General features: G+C 43.6%; 1 protein-coding gene across 1 annotated transcript in view; it reads left to right on the forward strand.

Moving 5' to 3' along the window:
• LOC123518529 (neuroendocrine convertase 2-like) overlaps positions 1–14,428 on the forward strand; it is a 241,273-nt gene extending 226,845 nt beyond the window's left edge. The window contains exons 7-14 of the mRNA XM_045279329.1: positions 5,696–5,784; positions 6,238–6,413; positions 7,643–7,855; positions 8,157–8,257; positions 8,459–8,692; positions 8,934–9,098; positions 9,527–9,644; positions 10,733–14,428. Coding sequence (XP_045135264.1) covers positions 5,696–5,784; positions 6,238–6,413; positions 7,643–7,855; positions 8,157–8,257; positions 8,459–8,692; positions 8,934–9,098; positions 9,527–9,644; positions 10,733–10,915 — 1,279 coding nt within the window. The 3' untranslated portion in view covers positions 10,916–14,428. The remainder of the gene's footprint in view (positions 1–5,695; positions 5,785–6,237; positions 6,414–7,642; positions 7,856–8,156; positions 8,258–8,458; positions 8,693–8,933; positions 9,099–9,526; positions 9,645–10,732) is intronic.
• The last annotated feature ends 1,101 nt before the right edge of the window (positions 14,429–15,529 follow it).

Consider the following 15,529-nt stretch of genomic DNA (forward strand, 5'->3'; position numbering starts at 1 on the left):
ACTAAACTTTTTTTTATTACCTCACCTTCAAGATAAAAAAAAATTTAAATGTTAACAACTTCGCAAAGCCTTTTATTCTTTTCCTCACGATTTCTTATATACAAAAAAAAAAAAAAAAATTTGCCCGAATAACAATTTTTTTTATTACTTCACCAAGAAAGAGGAAAGAAAGAAACTCAAACATTCACACCTCCACATAATTTCTTTCTTTTCGTACACCCGCCTCAATCTGTTCACCGTGACACACAGCACTCCACACAGCACTGGAAGCCTGATGCATAACAATCACAACTCGCAAACATCTACGAGAAAAGAAGGAAACGGGAAAGTCACTGCGAGAATCTAGTTTTCCAATGTCTAACAGATACAATGTTGAGGAAAGGAAAAATATATATAAAGAAAAGAAAAAAAAAGGAAAAGATTCAGTGACTCGTGCTAAAGAAACAAGACTTCACACGGCAAAGAAAAAGTTAAAATGTCAGAAAATACACTCCTGGGAACAAAAAAAAACTAAACCATTTTTAATTTAACTGAAATGAGTTTTGCCTCCCTCCCTTCCTCCTCCCCTTCCCTCCTTCTCTCTCCGTGTGTTTCCTTAGCCTGGCTCCTTATCTGGCGCCTCCACTCCCTGCTCCTCTGCTGCGTGTGAGTGCAGGATCCTGATGCACCGCTAATGGCCCGCCAGCCTTCCCATGTATGCCATTATAATGTGTTTATCATATAGATGCAGCGCTGGAAACATGAGTCGCCTTGGCCGCAGCTTACAGAACAGTCATGAACACCGTTTGGTCTGCTTGGTGATGGCAATATGATGCTGTGACGTCCTCAGCCGAGTCACTCACGCGATATGACTGAGTAAAAGAGTTATTTCTCGTGTATTTCTGACTTTCCTACCTAATATATACAATTTTGCTCCGATAAAACAAGGATTTGATTTAATCTTCGTAAATAGACGATAATTCACCTTTTCTCTGCATGTTTATCACTTTAATTTGTAGAAACTATTGTAAAAAGTCGTCAATTTATCGCGATTTTTTTCTTAAATTAAACTGCTTCCGTCAGTTTTATGTAGCTGATACAGTATCTAAATATATGATTGTAGACATGCATAGAATATATCTCATTAATCACTGAGCCAACAGTGTCTTTCGAAAGCTGGACTCTAAACTTGCACTGCAGCACGAGCACGTCATGAAGCTGCAAGTCGAAGCGTTTGAAGATACAGAATTCAAACCCCGTATTCTGAAACGCTTTGCTCTCTCATCACAACTATTTTCCAAGGCCAAGGAGATGAATTACCGAGATCTCAAGAGAGCTTTCTTGTTAATAATGTAGAAATACTGTTTATCTCTCACTCGAACCATAAAAGCACCATTAACCTCTTCAGTACCGTGCCACGTTTTCATATTTAATCTGGTTACTATATTTTTCTAACTTTTACTTTGTTTTCTTTATATTGGCTTGTTTTCATCAATTTTATCGTTTTGATGCATAACAGTGTAAAATTACTTGAATATACAATTTTTTCAATCGAGATAGTTTTTTTTTCATAAATTTGGTGATTTTATACGGCTTCAAAAACTTATGTGAGGATTAAAACAGTAAAGACTTTGACTATTAATCTTTTTGACTTCCATGGACCCTTCCTAATGCAAATAAAATCGTCAAATCATACCCAAAAAATCAAGGTAAAAATGCGTGTCAATAAAGAAAAGGGTTAAAAACTCGCACAACTTCAACCACAAGAGCTTTAGGAAAAGAGTCGAGGTGCGTCAAAGAAACATTTCAGAATATGTTGCTATGATGGTCCAGTGTGTGTGCTATGTGTGATATCTGACGCGCCGCCAAGCATGGGGACAACTGAGAGGAAGAGGGGAAATAATCGATCATTAGTCTCCCTTTGATTGGTACTCTACGCGACACCCTCACTAATGCAGTCATCCGTGGTGGCTGACTGACTGGCTGCCTCGGCCCTACGCTGCCTGGCCATGGTGGGATCAGCAAGACCACAAATGCTGCCCGCTTGCTTTTACTGGTGTGGCCTGCTTTGTTAACGTTAAGAGTACGATTTATGACACACACACACACACACACACACACACACACACACACACACACACGTTAATTTTGTCCCCACCATTGAGAGAGAGAGAGAGAGAGAGAGAGAGAGAGAGAGAGAGAGAGAGAGAGAGAATTAAAAGCCCTCCTCTGATAATGCCATTGATGGATAGAAACAAAAGACTGTGGAGGAGAAGGATAGGATGAAAGAGAAGGAGGAGGAGGAGAAACAAAAGGAGTAAGAGGGAGAGGAAATATGATGCTGTTCTAGATATGAAAATAACATGATAAAAGAAAGAAAAAAAACAAATATCTTCCTTAAGCAGTTCAGTATACCAAAACACATTTCTATATTCATCCTATCTGCTATTTGCCGATTTTATATAGCTTGAGAACCTTACGTAGGAATTCGAATAGTGAAGACTCTGGCCATTAATCTTCTGACCTTCATAGACCCTTCCTAATGTCAATAGAATGGTCTAATCACACCCAAAACTCATGGTAAAAATGCTTCTCAGTACTAAAGAGCTTAAATTTTCATCCCAGTACACCATTAGTAAACAGAAACAGCAGATTGAGAAGGAGGAGGAGGAGGAGGAGGAGGAGGAAGGAGGCGAGGCAGTAGTCATGTCCGGGATGAGATGATAAATGGCACCAGTCCGCGGTCTTAGGTGTGTTTTCCTGCAAGACACCGTTATCCGCTTACCTTAACTCTGAATTGTGGCTGGGACAAACAGGGCAGGGGAGGTGACGGCAGTTGTGGTGGCGGATTATTTGCAGGCCTTGTGACACGCCGCTTCTCTTGTACCAGATTCTTGAAACACTTCTGCGCTGCACCTTCACTACATTTTAAAAAGACATAGTTGAAGTTACACGGAGCTTCAAAGGTGTTTTTTTTTTTTTTTATAGTTCTAGTAATGGTTTTAACAAGATTTCTTCGTTTTATGCAGAAGAAACACGCTTAACCTCTTTAGTATTGGAACGCATTTTTACCGCAAGTTCTGGATGTGATTAGACGATTTCATTTATGTTAAGAGGGGTCTATGGAGGTCAGAAGATTAATGGCCAAAGTCTTCACTATTTTAATCTCTCACCAAAGTTTCTGAATCTGTATAAAATCACCAAATAGTAACCAGAATGAATATGGAAATACGTCATAGTACTGAAGGGGTTAATAACCAGGCTAATGATCTCTGTGGCCTCTGAAAACGGTCGCAGTGAGAGTACGAGTAGAGAGCTTCAGAATACACACCGCTCTTCTCTGACGGTGACTTAATAGTGTTCCGTGAATATCATAAATGACTTCCTTTCTTATCTTTCTTCCTCAGTGTATTACGTATGGAATAAAGTGTTTTCTAGGAGTTCGCGTGTGGGCTGGATGCGGTTGAGAGGAGCGCTTATATTCAAAAGACTGCTCTCTCACCGCGACACTTTTGTAAGGCCACGGAGATAACTAGCAGGGTTTTCAAGAGAGTTCCTCGTTATGATATACCAGAAATCTTGTCAATCCATCACCAGAATCATAAAAATACTTATAAGCATTACTATCTTCATATAAAGCTTTTGGAAAATAGTAATGGTGAGAGAGCAAAGCATTTCAGAATACGGGCAGAGATCGTGGGGCGGTAGCGAGGTGGCTGGAAGTCTGGGAGGTTGGGTGGCTGGCTGGTCGATACTCCATTATGTACGTACACAGGCCCCGGGGAAATGCCCTGAAGGATGGGACACTTAATTCCCACAACACGTAATATCTCGTGGAATTTTGCCAGGTCCTCTCGTTTGTGATGATATGTATGGTGCTGTAGGGTCAGATTCAATGCGCGTGGTTGTTTGTGGGGTTTTATTCTTATGTTTATTCCACGTGTTGATATTCACTTTTTTCCCACGATGTCTTCTGTTCGCATGTCAGTAATGCCCTGAGATGTCGAAGGTACACACTGATCGCCAGGCTCCTCATGCAGACATCACACAAGAGTCTCCCATAAAGTCTTTGTGTGGCAGCAGTGTGGGTAGAGCTGGGTCTACACGGGTGGCTGGACTCCATTCCGCATCAGCCTCTCACCGAGTTACAACACTATCACTTTTCTTTTTTTTTTTTTTCATACACGATTTATCTCAGTAACTTTTATGGGAATTATTGCAGTTTCAGGCAGTACACCACACGTAACTATACACATTCTCACGGTCTAGATCACACTTCTACGAGCATTTCTAACCCCATTTTACCCTACCAGAAATTAATAATAACTTCAGGACAGAATTTAGGTTAGGTTAGGTTGGGTTGGGTTTGGTTAGGTTAGATTTGGTTTCCCCACCCTAAAACTCCGCATTTTCAGGAGGTCCCAAAGCTTGTTAGACATAGGAAAAAAGAATTATAAGAGAGGATATATTGGTTGAAACTGCAAATTCATCACTTTATTGTCTTTTTCATACACGATTCATCTCAATAACTTTTATGTGTCTTTACTATACGCATGTGACTTTTACCGGACTTCAGATGCACCGTATGTACTCACTCCCACACCATACACAGTTACACTTCCGTCACCAGGCATTTGTACTCGCAGACTGTGCACGCTTGATTTTTTTTTTTTTTTTTTTTTCATACGGTAAACTGATGGCAAATCGTTCAGGGACACTAACATTCGTTTCGTGATTAACTTATTAATATTTCAAGTAAATGTTGACTTATACAATTTCAAATATGTCAGTATACACCTGCAAATATTTCCACAGTATCACACGGAGCCAGCGGGCAAGCGTAGTGGAAACTGATTTGTCGATCATGTGCGGAGTGAAGTTCCGTCCTTGCTCGAGCAGGTTCGTCAGCGATTCGAAACTCAAACTGAACCACACCCGTCAAAGACACTGACACTGCTGACCTACCACACAGACTCAGGAAACCTTTAGGATGACTTTCTAGGAGCATCCATAACAGACTTGGCGAAGCTCTCTATGTTGACCTGTCCACTACTGCGTTATATTGTCTTGGCGTAATATTACTAGGCGATTACTCTGCTTATTCAGTGTACAAAAGACAGAAAATTCATCACTGAACGCGTAAATGTCAGAGAGATGTTTGCGCAATACAGAAAACACTGCCCTCAAAGAATCAGGATATGAACTACGTAGGTTGACGACCGCGTTAATCTCTGACGACAGGTTTATGAACTAATCTGTATAACATTGCCCTCTGTCGAACTGTTTCTGTAATATAAGTGTTGTAGGTATTACTGGATTACGTAACACTATTCTAAAACGAAAAAAAAATCAACTCGTTAGGCTAGCATCCTCTGGTGACATGTCTCAGAATCGATAAGAAAGATTAATTAAGGAAGCAGCAGGAATATATTCATGAGTCACTGGTAAGTGGCTGATTATCATTAGCAAAGTGCTCGAGTATAATGAGAACTTAGATGATGCCCAGAGGAACACACTGACGCTCCTTTCTCCATTACAAGATGCTGGTGTGTAGCAAACCATAGTGGCAATCGTGTCTTTATCTATCTATCTATTTCTACGCCTATTTATCTATATATCAGCCACTAGTCTTACACTGAGTATTCACCAGACATGCATTCTAACACCTATGCGTTGTCCTAAGTTCCTCGTCTAACAACTGCTCTGGTCTCCTCAGCCACGGGACACGGTGTGCCGGGGAGGTGTCAGCGGTGCGGGACAACGGCATCTGCGGGGTGGGTGTCGCCTACAACTCCATGGTGGCAGGTGAGGCGCAGTGAGGAGCGGCTCTCTTCAGGTGTACTTCACTCTATGATACATTTCCATTTTCGTTTTCGTTTTTTCGTTTTTTTTTTTTATATTGTTTGGAGATGATCTTTTAACACTCAGGTTTTCAAGTTTTGTTGTATTCATTCATTTTCCTTCGTTTCATGGTGTGTTGGTATCCAGTACTGATGATTATGGAGTTGTTTTACCATAGTTGTTTGGGACCATATATTTTCTTTAATCTTTTCCAATTTGATTTGCCATGTCGCACCACAATATTGCATGTTTGACCCTGTACTTTGAATACATAAGGCTTGCTGCCAATAAAGTATGTACTAGTGTGTCTAACTATCTATCTATCTATTTCCATAAGTGTAGATCTGACGGGTGGCTGGCTTCTCGCAGCTTCCCTTATATCTTTACGTTGTTACACCCCTCCCTTGGTTCGTCCAGGCATACGGATGCTGGACCAGCCGTACATGACCGACCTGATCGAGGCCAACAGCATGGGTCTGGAGCCCAACCTGATCGACATCTACTCGGCCTCGTGGGGACCGACGGACGACGGCAAGACGGTGGACGGGCCGCGCAACGCCACCATGAAGGCCATCGTGCGAGGCGTCAACGAGGTACAAATCCGCCGCCTGTGATCAATAGCCTCGTGGGTCACGGCTCCGGGTCATTATTCTCCCGGCCGTGCACGTAAAGGGACGCCACTCACTCCGCTAATACTGTACTAGCCGTGGCTAGATGAGGATCAGGGGGTCTGGTGTTCCTTGGCATTTGTGTGTGTGTGTGTGTGTGTGTGTGTGTGTGTGTGTGTGTATGTGTGTTTGTATGTAAAAAGGGAAAACCTGGACAAGGGCAAAATAAAAGAAAAAAAGGCTCACTTAGTTTAGTTGTCAGTCTCCTTACAGGTCCGATAGAGTTAGCAAAAACAAACAAAAAAGGGATAAATGTCTTGAAACCTCCCTCTTAAATGAACTCAAGTCATAGGAAGTTGGAAGTACAGAAGCAGGCAGGGAGTTCCAGAGTTTACCGGAGGAAGGTATGAATGACTGAGAGTACTGGTTAGCTCTTGCATTTGAGAGGTGGCGACGACTGACAGAGTGCAATATAGAAATGCTTGGACTTTGGTAACATTAAGCTCAATAAGTAAAATAATGAGGTACTTATTCTATATTGATCTATTTATTTATTCTTATTTCTTTTTTTTATCCATTTTTGTTGACATGTACAGTGTGGAAATAATGTTGTGCTTTAATAATAGTAAGAAGAATAAGGATAGAAAGTTAAAGTACATTGTTTTTTAGGGGATGCAGAGCCGTAGGAAGGGGACAGACATCATACACTATAAAAATATTAGTTGCACTTTGAAACGGTTAAAAAAAAAAAAAAAGAAAAATAGAGTAAAAGAACTGCTAAATTATTTATTCTTTTCCAGCACGGCCACCATTAATTTTTTCTCACCAGCCTTTCTTATCTTCACCTCACACACCACCTCCCATTACCAAACTCAGCCATCTTCAACGCGCACTTTCTCTCCACGGATATGCACAATTTCTCACCCCTTACCTTAATCTAACCTTCCATATCCGTCATTACCAACCTCATGATAATCTCCAACCATTCTTATTTACTCCACAAACATTTCACCTTTCACCTTTCACCTTTCACCTCATTACTAGCATCACCTTCACCACTCACTCTTCCTACACGAACATGAATGGCCAACATGTCACCACTACACACTCTCCTCTCATCATGATCACTAACATTACCTCCCCTCTTATCACTCTCTTTTCATCACGACTGCTAACATTACCTCCCCTCCTATCCTGGCTAATTTCACGCGCAGGGTCGCAATGGACTGGGTAACATCTACGTGTGGGCGAGCGGTGATGGAGGAGAGGACGACGACTGTAATTGTGATGGCTACGCGGCCTCCATGTGGACCATCTCCATTAACTCCGCCATAAACGATGGTTCCAACGCCCACTACGACGAGTCCTGCTCCTCAACCCTCGCCTCCACCTTCAGCAACGGCGCCAAGGATCCCAGCACCGGCGTGGTGAGCTGATGACATTTCCGCCTCACCTCTCTCTCTCTCTCTCTCTCTCTCTCTCTCTCTCTCTCTCTCTCTCTCTCTCTCTCTATCCTGTTTTGTAATATATGAGTGGTGTTATTAATACTACTGTTAAAAATTATAATGATTTTAGTAAAGTAGTTGTAGTAGTAGTAGTAGTAGTAGTAGTAGTAGTAGTAGTAGTAGTGGTAGTGGTAATAGTAATAGTAGCAGTAGTAGAGTAGTAAAACAGTGTCTGCTGTTGTTCATGCTTTGGTGAACCGTGGCATTGTTTCTCCCCCGGCAGGCCACGACGGACCTGTACGGGAAGTGCACCAAGACGCACTCGGGGACCTCCGCCGCCGCCCCAGAGGCTGCGGGAGTGTTCGCCCTAGCGCTGGAGGCCAAGTGAGGCTCCTACTACTGCACGTTGCCTCGCTCGACATAGTGTGGAGCAGGGCTATAACTCACTAAATACAGAGTGGCAGAAGAGTGTTCCTTCCCGGGCCACAGCGCCGCATCTCTCACATAGTAGCTCAGTGTCAGATATCTTAGGTTTAAGCTTGATGCGTGGCGATGGCAGTGTGTGAGCGTGTGTCTCACCCGCAGCCCGGGCCTCACTTGGCGCGATGTGCAGCATCTCACCGTGCTCACCAGCAAGCGTAACTCCCTCTACGACGCCAAGCGCAGGTTCTCGTGGCACATGAATGGCGTGGGGCTGGAGTTCAACCATCTGTTCGGCTTCGGGGTGCTGGACGCGGGGGCCATGGTGGCTCTGGCCAAGGACTGGGTCACCGTGCCGCCCCGCTACCACTGCGAGGCGGGGGTCTACAACACGCCCAAGTACGTGATTCACACTCACCCACGCGTGCAGGACTAAGGCACTAGGCATGCCATCACCCATACTGTGCTAACTAGATGATTTATTGTGTACATTTCACAGGTGCTGTTTGTTACGTCTGAGCTAATGCAGTGAACTAGAATTACTAGATGGTTAGTGTGTACATCCCCCAGATCTTGTTATCTGCCACGTTTAATGTAATGCCCTGAGCGGGTGTCTGTTCACCATTCCGTCTCGCTGCAGGAAGATGACAGTCAACAACTCAGTATTATTGGAGATCTCCACGGACGCGTGTGCGGAGAGTGACACGGAAGTGAACTACTTGGAGCACGTGCAGGCCGTCATCACCCTCAACGCCACCAGGAGGGGCAACGTGGAGCTGTTCCTCATGTCCCCCATGGGCACGCAGTGAGTATACACCGGCCCAGGGTGAAGGGATCAGCATTGAAATGGATAAAATCAATCTAAACCTAATCTAACCGTCGGGTAGAAGCGCTAATAAAACTTCAATATTATCCCTTAGACATGTTCAACACACGCTGGTTCTGAGCCAGTGACAACACGAAATCTCATTCAGTCATTTCACCTTAATCTAAATTTCTTTTTTCCATTATTGTGCATTACATTGGTACATTCGTCACTCACGCACCACAGCCACCACCCATCATCACAAGCTTAAAGTATCAGTTGTACTCACCACAGGGCCAAGGTAGAAGCAACACTGGAAAAATTAGCCAAAACTAAAGGCAAACATTGCAACAAGTCACTCGCGCCGCCATTTTCGCTGCTGCGCGTCAAATCTCGATTTCCAGTACTAACACCACTCCTTCCTGCAGGTCAATGATCCTCAGTCAGCGGCCCAATGATGATGACGGGCGCGACGGATTTACCAAGTGGCCCTTCATGACCACCCACACCTGGGCAGAGAACCCCCGCGGCACCTGGCGTCTGGAGGTGAGATGAGTAACTACTAACCAACTAGCCCTCTCTCTAAGGTTCCTCTGCGGTCCTCACTCACTGCTAACTACACTACTATGGCTACACACTTATCCCTTCCACTGTTACAAACGTGCTCCACTCTTTCACTGCTACGGGCGCTCATATTTGGCTCGATAAATAACAAAATGAATAAAAAGATAGATAAATAAACAGGAAAAGGCTGGTGCTAGCTTTCATCTTTTTTACGAGTCAGTTATTCACATTTTTTTCTATTTCCTCCAGATTTGGACTGCTTCAAAAGAGGAGCAGAGAGAGAGAGAGAGAGAGAGAGAGAGAGAGAGAGAGAGAGAGAGAGTCCTGCTAATCCTATATCATGACAGATGAAATTGAAAAATGCATAAATATATATGTTTTTTTCCACTCATCCTTTGAACATTAACGTGCATGACAAGCTGCCAAGTTCAGCCTCGTTTTAGTCAGGCTCTGATTTATCTTTTGAATTGTGTTAGTTTAGTTATTCCAAATTTTCTAGGCTCTCATAAGGATAATTTTTGAAGGCCAGCAAGATTATCAGTGGTGTTCTAGATTATTGTCTCCGCTGAGGATAAAGAACCCATGTTGCCCTGTCATTACAACCATGAAAGCATCCCTAAGACTTTCTGATAATTCTCACCAGAGCCTCTTCAATAGTACTCGAGACATACGCTGAATTGTTTGCCATTGCTCTCTCTGTACTTCTTTTCATCCTCACCTCCTCTTCTCCCGTTAACTCTTGCCCAGTTAATTAGGCTCATGAAGGTGACCACTGGTAGGGAAGGAGTGTACTGCTTTGTGTCCTGCGTGTCATTTATATTCATTATTTGGCAGAAGAATCTTTATGAAACCACCAATACCATAATGCAAACACTCATAGAAAACCCTCGACAATTTTTCCTTTCTTAAATAACTTTTGATATGGTACTTGAGGTTTACTTTCCATCCTTCAGTGATGACAACTGTATAAAAACAGCTCCAGGCGGCACGAGGACACTGTTTCCACAAGTAAGTACCGTAACTCATCTTACTTAGTGTCTGAGATACTGACGTGACGCCCTCGCTTGCAGGTGCGCATCGTGAGCAGCAGAGGCGGGCGGGACGAGAGGAACGGGGCCGAGGAGGGCTGGATCAAGGAATGGACGCTGATGCTGCACGGCACGCGCGAGGCACCCTACGATCACCTGGCTGTCAACGACCCCCACTCCAAGCTGGCCATCGTCAAGAAGGCTCACCAAGAAAAGAAGATGTAGAGTGTATCATGTACAAAGGAAAGGCAGCGAAACGGAGGAACAGGAGTGAAAGCTATTATATCTTATTTAACCAATGGCTCACCAACAATGTAAACATCACTAATGGATATATATATATATATATATATATATATATATATATATATATATATATATATATATATATATATATATATATATATATATATATATATATATATATATATATATATACATGTATATGCAGGAAGTTTATAAAGTTTATCTGATTATTGTTTAATTAAATAAAATGCATAATGTAGATGTTTTTTGAGAACAAAGGCGTCACATGTTGCATCTTACTCATGGTGCATTTCGACACACTGTTGACCTGACGTCAGCTAAGTAACAGCGGGAACAAAGACTCGAACACCAGTGAGGAACAAAGACCAAGACGGACCAGCACATGTTGCAAGCTTCGTGACACAGTGAAGACCGAGACCGGAAACATTCCGCAGCAAGACGTCCCTCAGGTGGTGCGGGCGACGGACCAATCACGCCGAGCGCCGCGCAGTGCATCCAGCATTAGCAACGCTAGAGGTTTACGGTGATAGCATTGCAATGGACCACTCAACTTGCCCGGCACGTGTCTGAGAAGCAGCCCCTTCGTCTTGCAGCAGCTAGCCGCGTCTGGCCTCACTGGATGAGCCCCCAGCCCTTCTCCAGTGGGGCCCCGCTAGCACAGGCGCTGCTTCTCAGACAAGACGCTTCTTTCCCTCTCCTCTGCGCACTGTTTACCACCACAACCGTAGTGTCTCCTGAGATGTGATTACATTCCATAGCCTCACGCTACTTAAATGAAGTATGGTTCCGTTTAGCAAATTCCTGTAAGACTTACATTTTATCCAGTCATTGGTTTTACCTTGCGTTGTGTATAGTTCTGCACTTTGGTTTACTCCGGCACTATACTGTTTATTGAGTGCATTCAGTGTATAGCGAGTCTGGTGGAGCTCAAGGCCAGTGTGGGGCTGCCTGGGGGTGTGGTGTTGTGCCGTGGCCTCACACGTCGAGTTGGTATCACGGATATTTAGGTTAACACAGTCTTCACAGATGACAAGTCAGCGTCTGTCTGTCAGTATTACATGTTATTAGTCGCGCGGGAACGGAGAGAGTTACCAAACATGACACCCTTGCTTCAGCACACCTCATTATCGCGCACACTGCTGCCCTGCTTGTTACCAATAGCACAGCGTAGCCAGGAGTGAACCCTCGCCTCAGTACGACGGTAGACCGCATGCTTAGCGCCACCAATGGCAATCCAACAAGGTGACACTGGCAGATGAAATTGAATTGAGTCAGTCACCATGAAATAACTCTGAGTGGAAGGTGATACTATGAAGCATTCAACAGCGCAATGCAAGACTATCAGGGTGTAGCCTCTTCCAGACTTCCAGACACTAGATCTACTACACATCGCTTCCTGCTAAGGTGATGGACACGGGACATCACTCGTTCATGAGGGCCAGTCAGGTGTGTGTGTGATCTGTGGCCACGCGCAGTGAAGACCACCCAGCGCCCGTGCTCCTCTATGCCAAGCACAGTACATGTCTCTTTCTGGTGTCATCTGTGTTGCAGTAATCTAATCCTTTGCCGCCAACCTCTCTCTGGTCCCTCCACGTGACCTAGCTAGCCCTGACCAGCCCTGTGGATGCCATTCCTTGCTCAGCCTCCACACAAAATGAATCACTTCCCTGAGTTAGCTAAGTAGTGTCCTCCCGAGTAGTGAATTCCTCCTCCCTGCTGTTGCGTGTGTGGTGGCGGGCTGCCCTCCTCCTCCTCCTCCTCCTCCTCCTCTCCTGTACCTTAGTGATCAACTAGTAGAAGGGATAATACATCATATATCACAACCTATACAGTATATAAATATTATATATAAACATATACATATGGCGAAGATTAGTCCTTTATATGTGGTAAGGGAGCATAATGAGACACGACGCAGACTTGCAAGAGTAAGTCCTCCGCTTTTTCCTTCACCTGTGGCTGCTTCAACGGCCGCCACGAGTAAAAGACCCCTTCATTATTCACCAAACTGCATATACGTATAGCCAAAGATATGCCAGACACATTGTACATCAGGAACACTTATAAGACTGTTATCTATGACCACGTGTTTTCAGTAATTTTCCTTTGGGCTTTCTCGTGTGAGTCTTCGAGTGTCTGTCTGTCAGGCTGAGTGGGGTCTCTCTTGTCAAAGTTTGGATTCAGTGACGAGTCTTTAGTCTATTGTTTCGGTGCTCTTCAGTTGCATTGTTTTGGCTCCTGATAAGGTTACTCTAATATCTGAACACAAGTTGGGCTGTGTTGACGAGTCTCTGATACCACACCTGACCCGGGAGGCTCCGCGCAGTTGCCCCCAGGATGCACACACTCCCTACCCTCGGCGGGAGGTGGTTAGGTATGGCTGGCTTGCTGGATGCCACCCTGGACCCTCAGCCTAAGTTATTGCCACACTAGATCTACGGCCTGGAGCCCGTGCCTCAGCTGCGCTCTGGCAACACTCAGTGGTAGAGACAAAGAGAATGCTTCGAGTTTTGCATGAACCAAATGATTCTGGTTTAGATTTGATACCTTTCCTTCCCACGCCACTTATCCACCATGCTTAGTACATAACAACAGGCTTACTTACGTGATGGTGGTAACCTTACATAGACATTACAGCGTTCCGTTGTCCCTCGGTATGTACTGTACTCCAGCCTTGCCGAACTTGTGTTGCTCTCAAGTAACGTAGTTTAGCGAGTCTGGTGAGTCAGAGTCAATGAATACCTGCAAACTGATTACGTTGCCGATCCCCATGTAGGAGCTTCCCAGTGTGGGCCAGGCAGCCAGCTACACTGCTACAGCCTCCCCCTGTACGTAGCGACAACAACAGTAGGTAAGCTTGCACATTACTACCTTCACGAGTTTGCTTTGTGTGGATACTTCAATTATTACAGCTCTCTAATTTTTCTGAGGAATTTTAAATAAAAGATAAAGATTATATATATATTGTTTTAGATCTGTAGTTAGTATATACAAATGTCTATTTATTTAAAATATATAAAATATATATCTTTCTATGTAATTCTATCCTGCATAATTTTCAAGTGAATGAAGAGAGGAATCCATAATGCTAATAGTGAAGAGGATAACATGCAGTCATTTATAAGCAGTGTTCAATATTAGTTATATTACACAATTAGTGCACTGCAACAAAGTGAGTGTTACTGCTTTGTTTTTTGTTTTTTTCCTTTTAGAGTATTGATGCCCGATCCTTATCATTATGATTGTTCCATTAAACATCCACTGGTATCATTATTGCTCTAATTTTTTTTATGTTGTAAATAAGCAGACTGAGGAAAGAATAATCACCAACTTAAGAGTATCAGTTGATTAAGTTTGCATCAAGATGTAATATAACAGACACATGCGAGCTTGTATCCGATGTCAAGAGATGTATTTTGAATGTATATCAACAAGGAAAAGGAAGAAAAAATGAAATTATTTGGCCTTCCATCTTATCTTTCACTTTCCCTTAAGTGTCAACAGCTTTTATGAGCAGCCACGGCCCACACCCATTGTCGTGGCCACCAGCGGGGCAACACACATCACCTACACTGTGTTGAGAGTGTTCCCTCACTCTGATATTCTGATCAATTACATCCTGCAGACTGGAAAGGTTACTATAGCGGATCAGAGGATTTAGCAATATAGAAAACATAAAACACTGGTCAGGAGAATAGGCAGAGTTGGTCATGACTCCCACTCACGAGTTCTCTGATTGATTCTACAAACTGTCATATATACAAAAAGGCGAGGCAGGGGATTTAACTATGAAGAAAAAACAAAATACAGACTAGATTACTTGACTTTCTGCCACAACCTCTCCACAAACTATTTTTTGCACTACACCTCCACTACATTCAAAGGAGTCTGTAGTTAAAGTTACTCGGGTTTTTAAGGGAGCTTTTTTTTTATGGTTCTTGAGTCACTTTCACGAGTTTTATAATATTATCAACTGGAGAATCACTCATGAGAACCCGACTGATAATTCATGTGTGCTTTGTAAATAGTCGTAGTGAGAGGGCGAAGCGTTTGTGAATCCCAGGCTTGTCCAAACAAAGCACATTACAGTTTCTCGCACATCGTTCACACACCAGCCCGTCATTCCACCTGGTGAAGAGGGATAGTTAGTTTTAGTCACCCGAATCGTCCTATTACTCCCCAGATGACGCACATAAACTCCCACAGGCTAGTCTACAGAATAATAAGACATACTTCATCATTTCCGTGACTTTAGTTTAGTGTAGCCTATAGTGACATCTCTTGGTGGCAACACGGGGACATGGATCTTATTGGCGAAAAGGTGTCCAAGCTGTGTTGTGGGACCTGAAATTGTCGGGAACACGTGGAGACATCGCTGGTTTGAGTCGGGGTTAATATTTCAGTAGTGCGAGTGGTGTGTGGTAAACTCTACGGTGTAAGCATGATCGATTTCACTTTTTTCTTGTTTTTACAAGTGATACATTGTCCTCTCATGTACGGTAGTTTGTTACCATTTTGTCGTGTCTCTAACGGCTCCTTCTCAACCTCCTCTTGGCCAGCTCCTCCCAGACA

This window comes from Portunus trituberculatus, chromosome 44 (assembly GCF_017591435.1).
Source record: "Portunus trituberculatus isolate SZX2019 chromosome 44, ASM1759143v1, whole genome shotgun sequence".
Lineage (NCBI taxonomy): Eukaryota > Metazoa > Arthropoda > Malacostraca > Decapoda > Portunidae > Portunus > Portunus trituberculatus.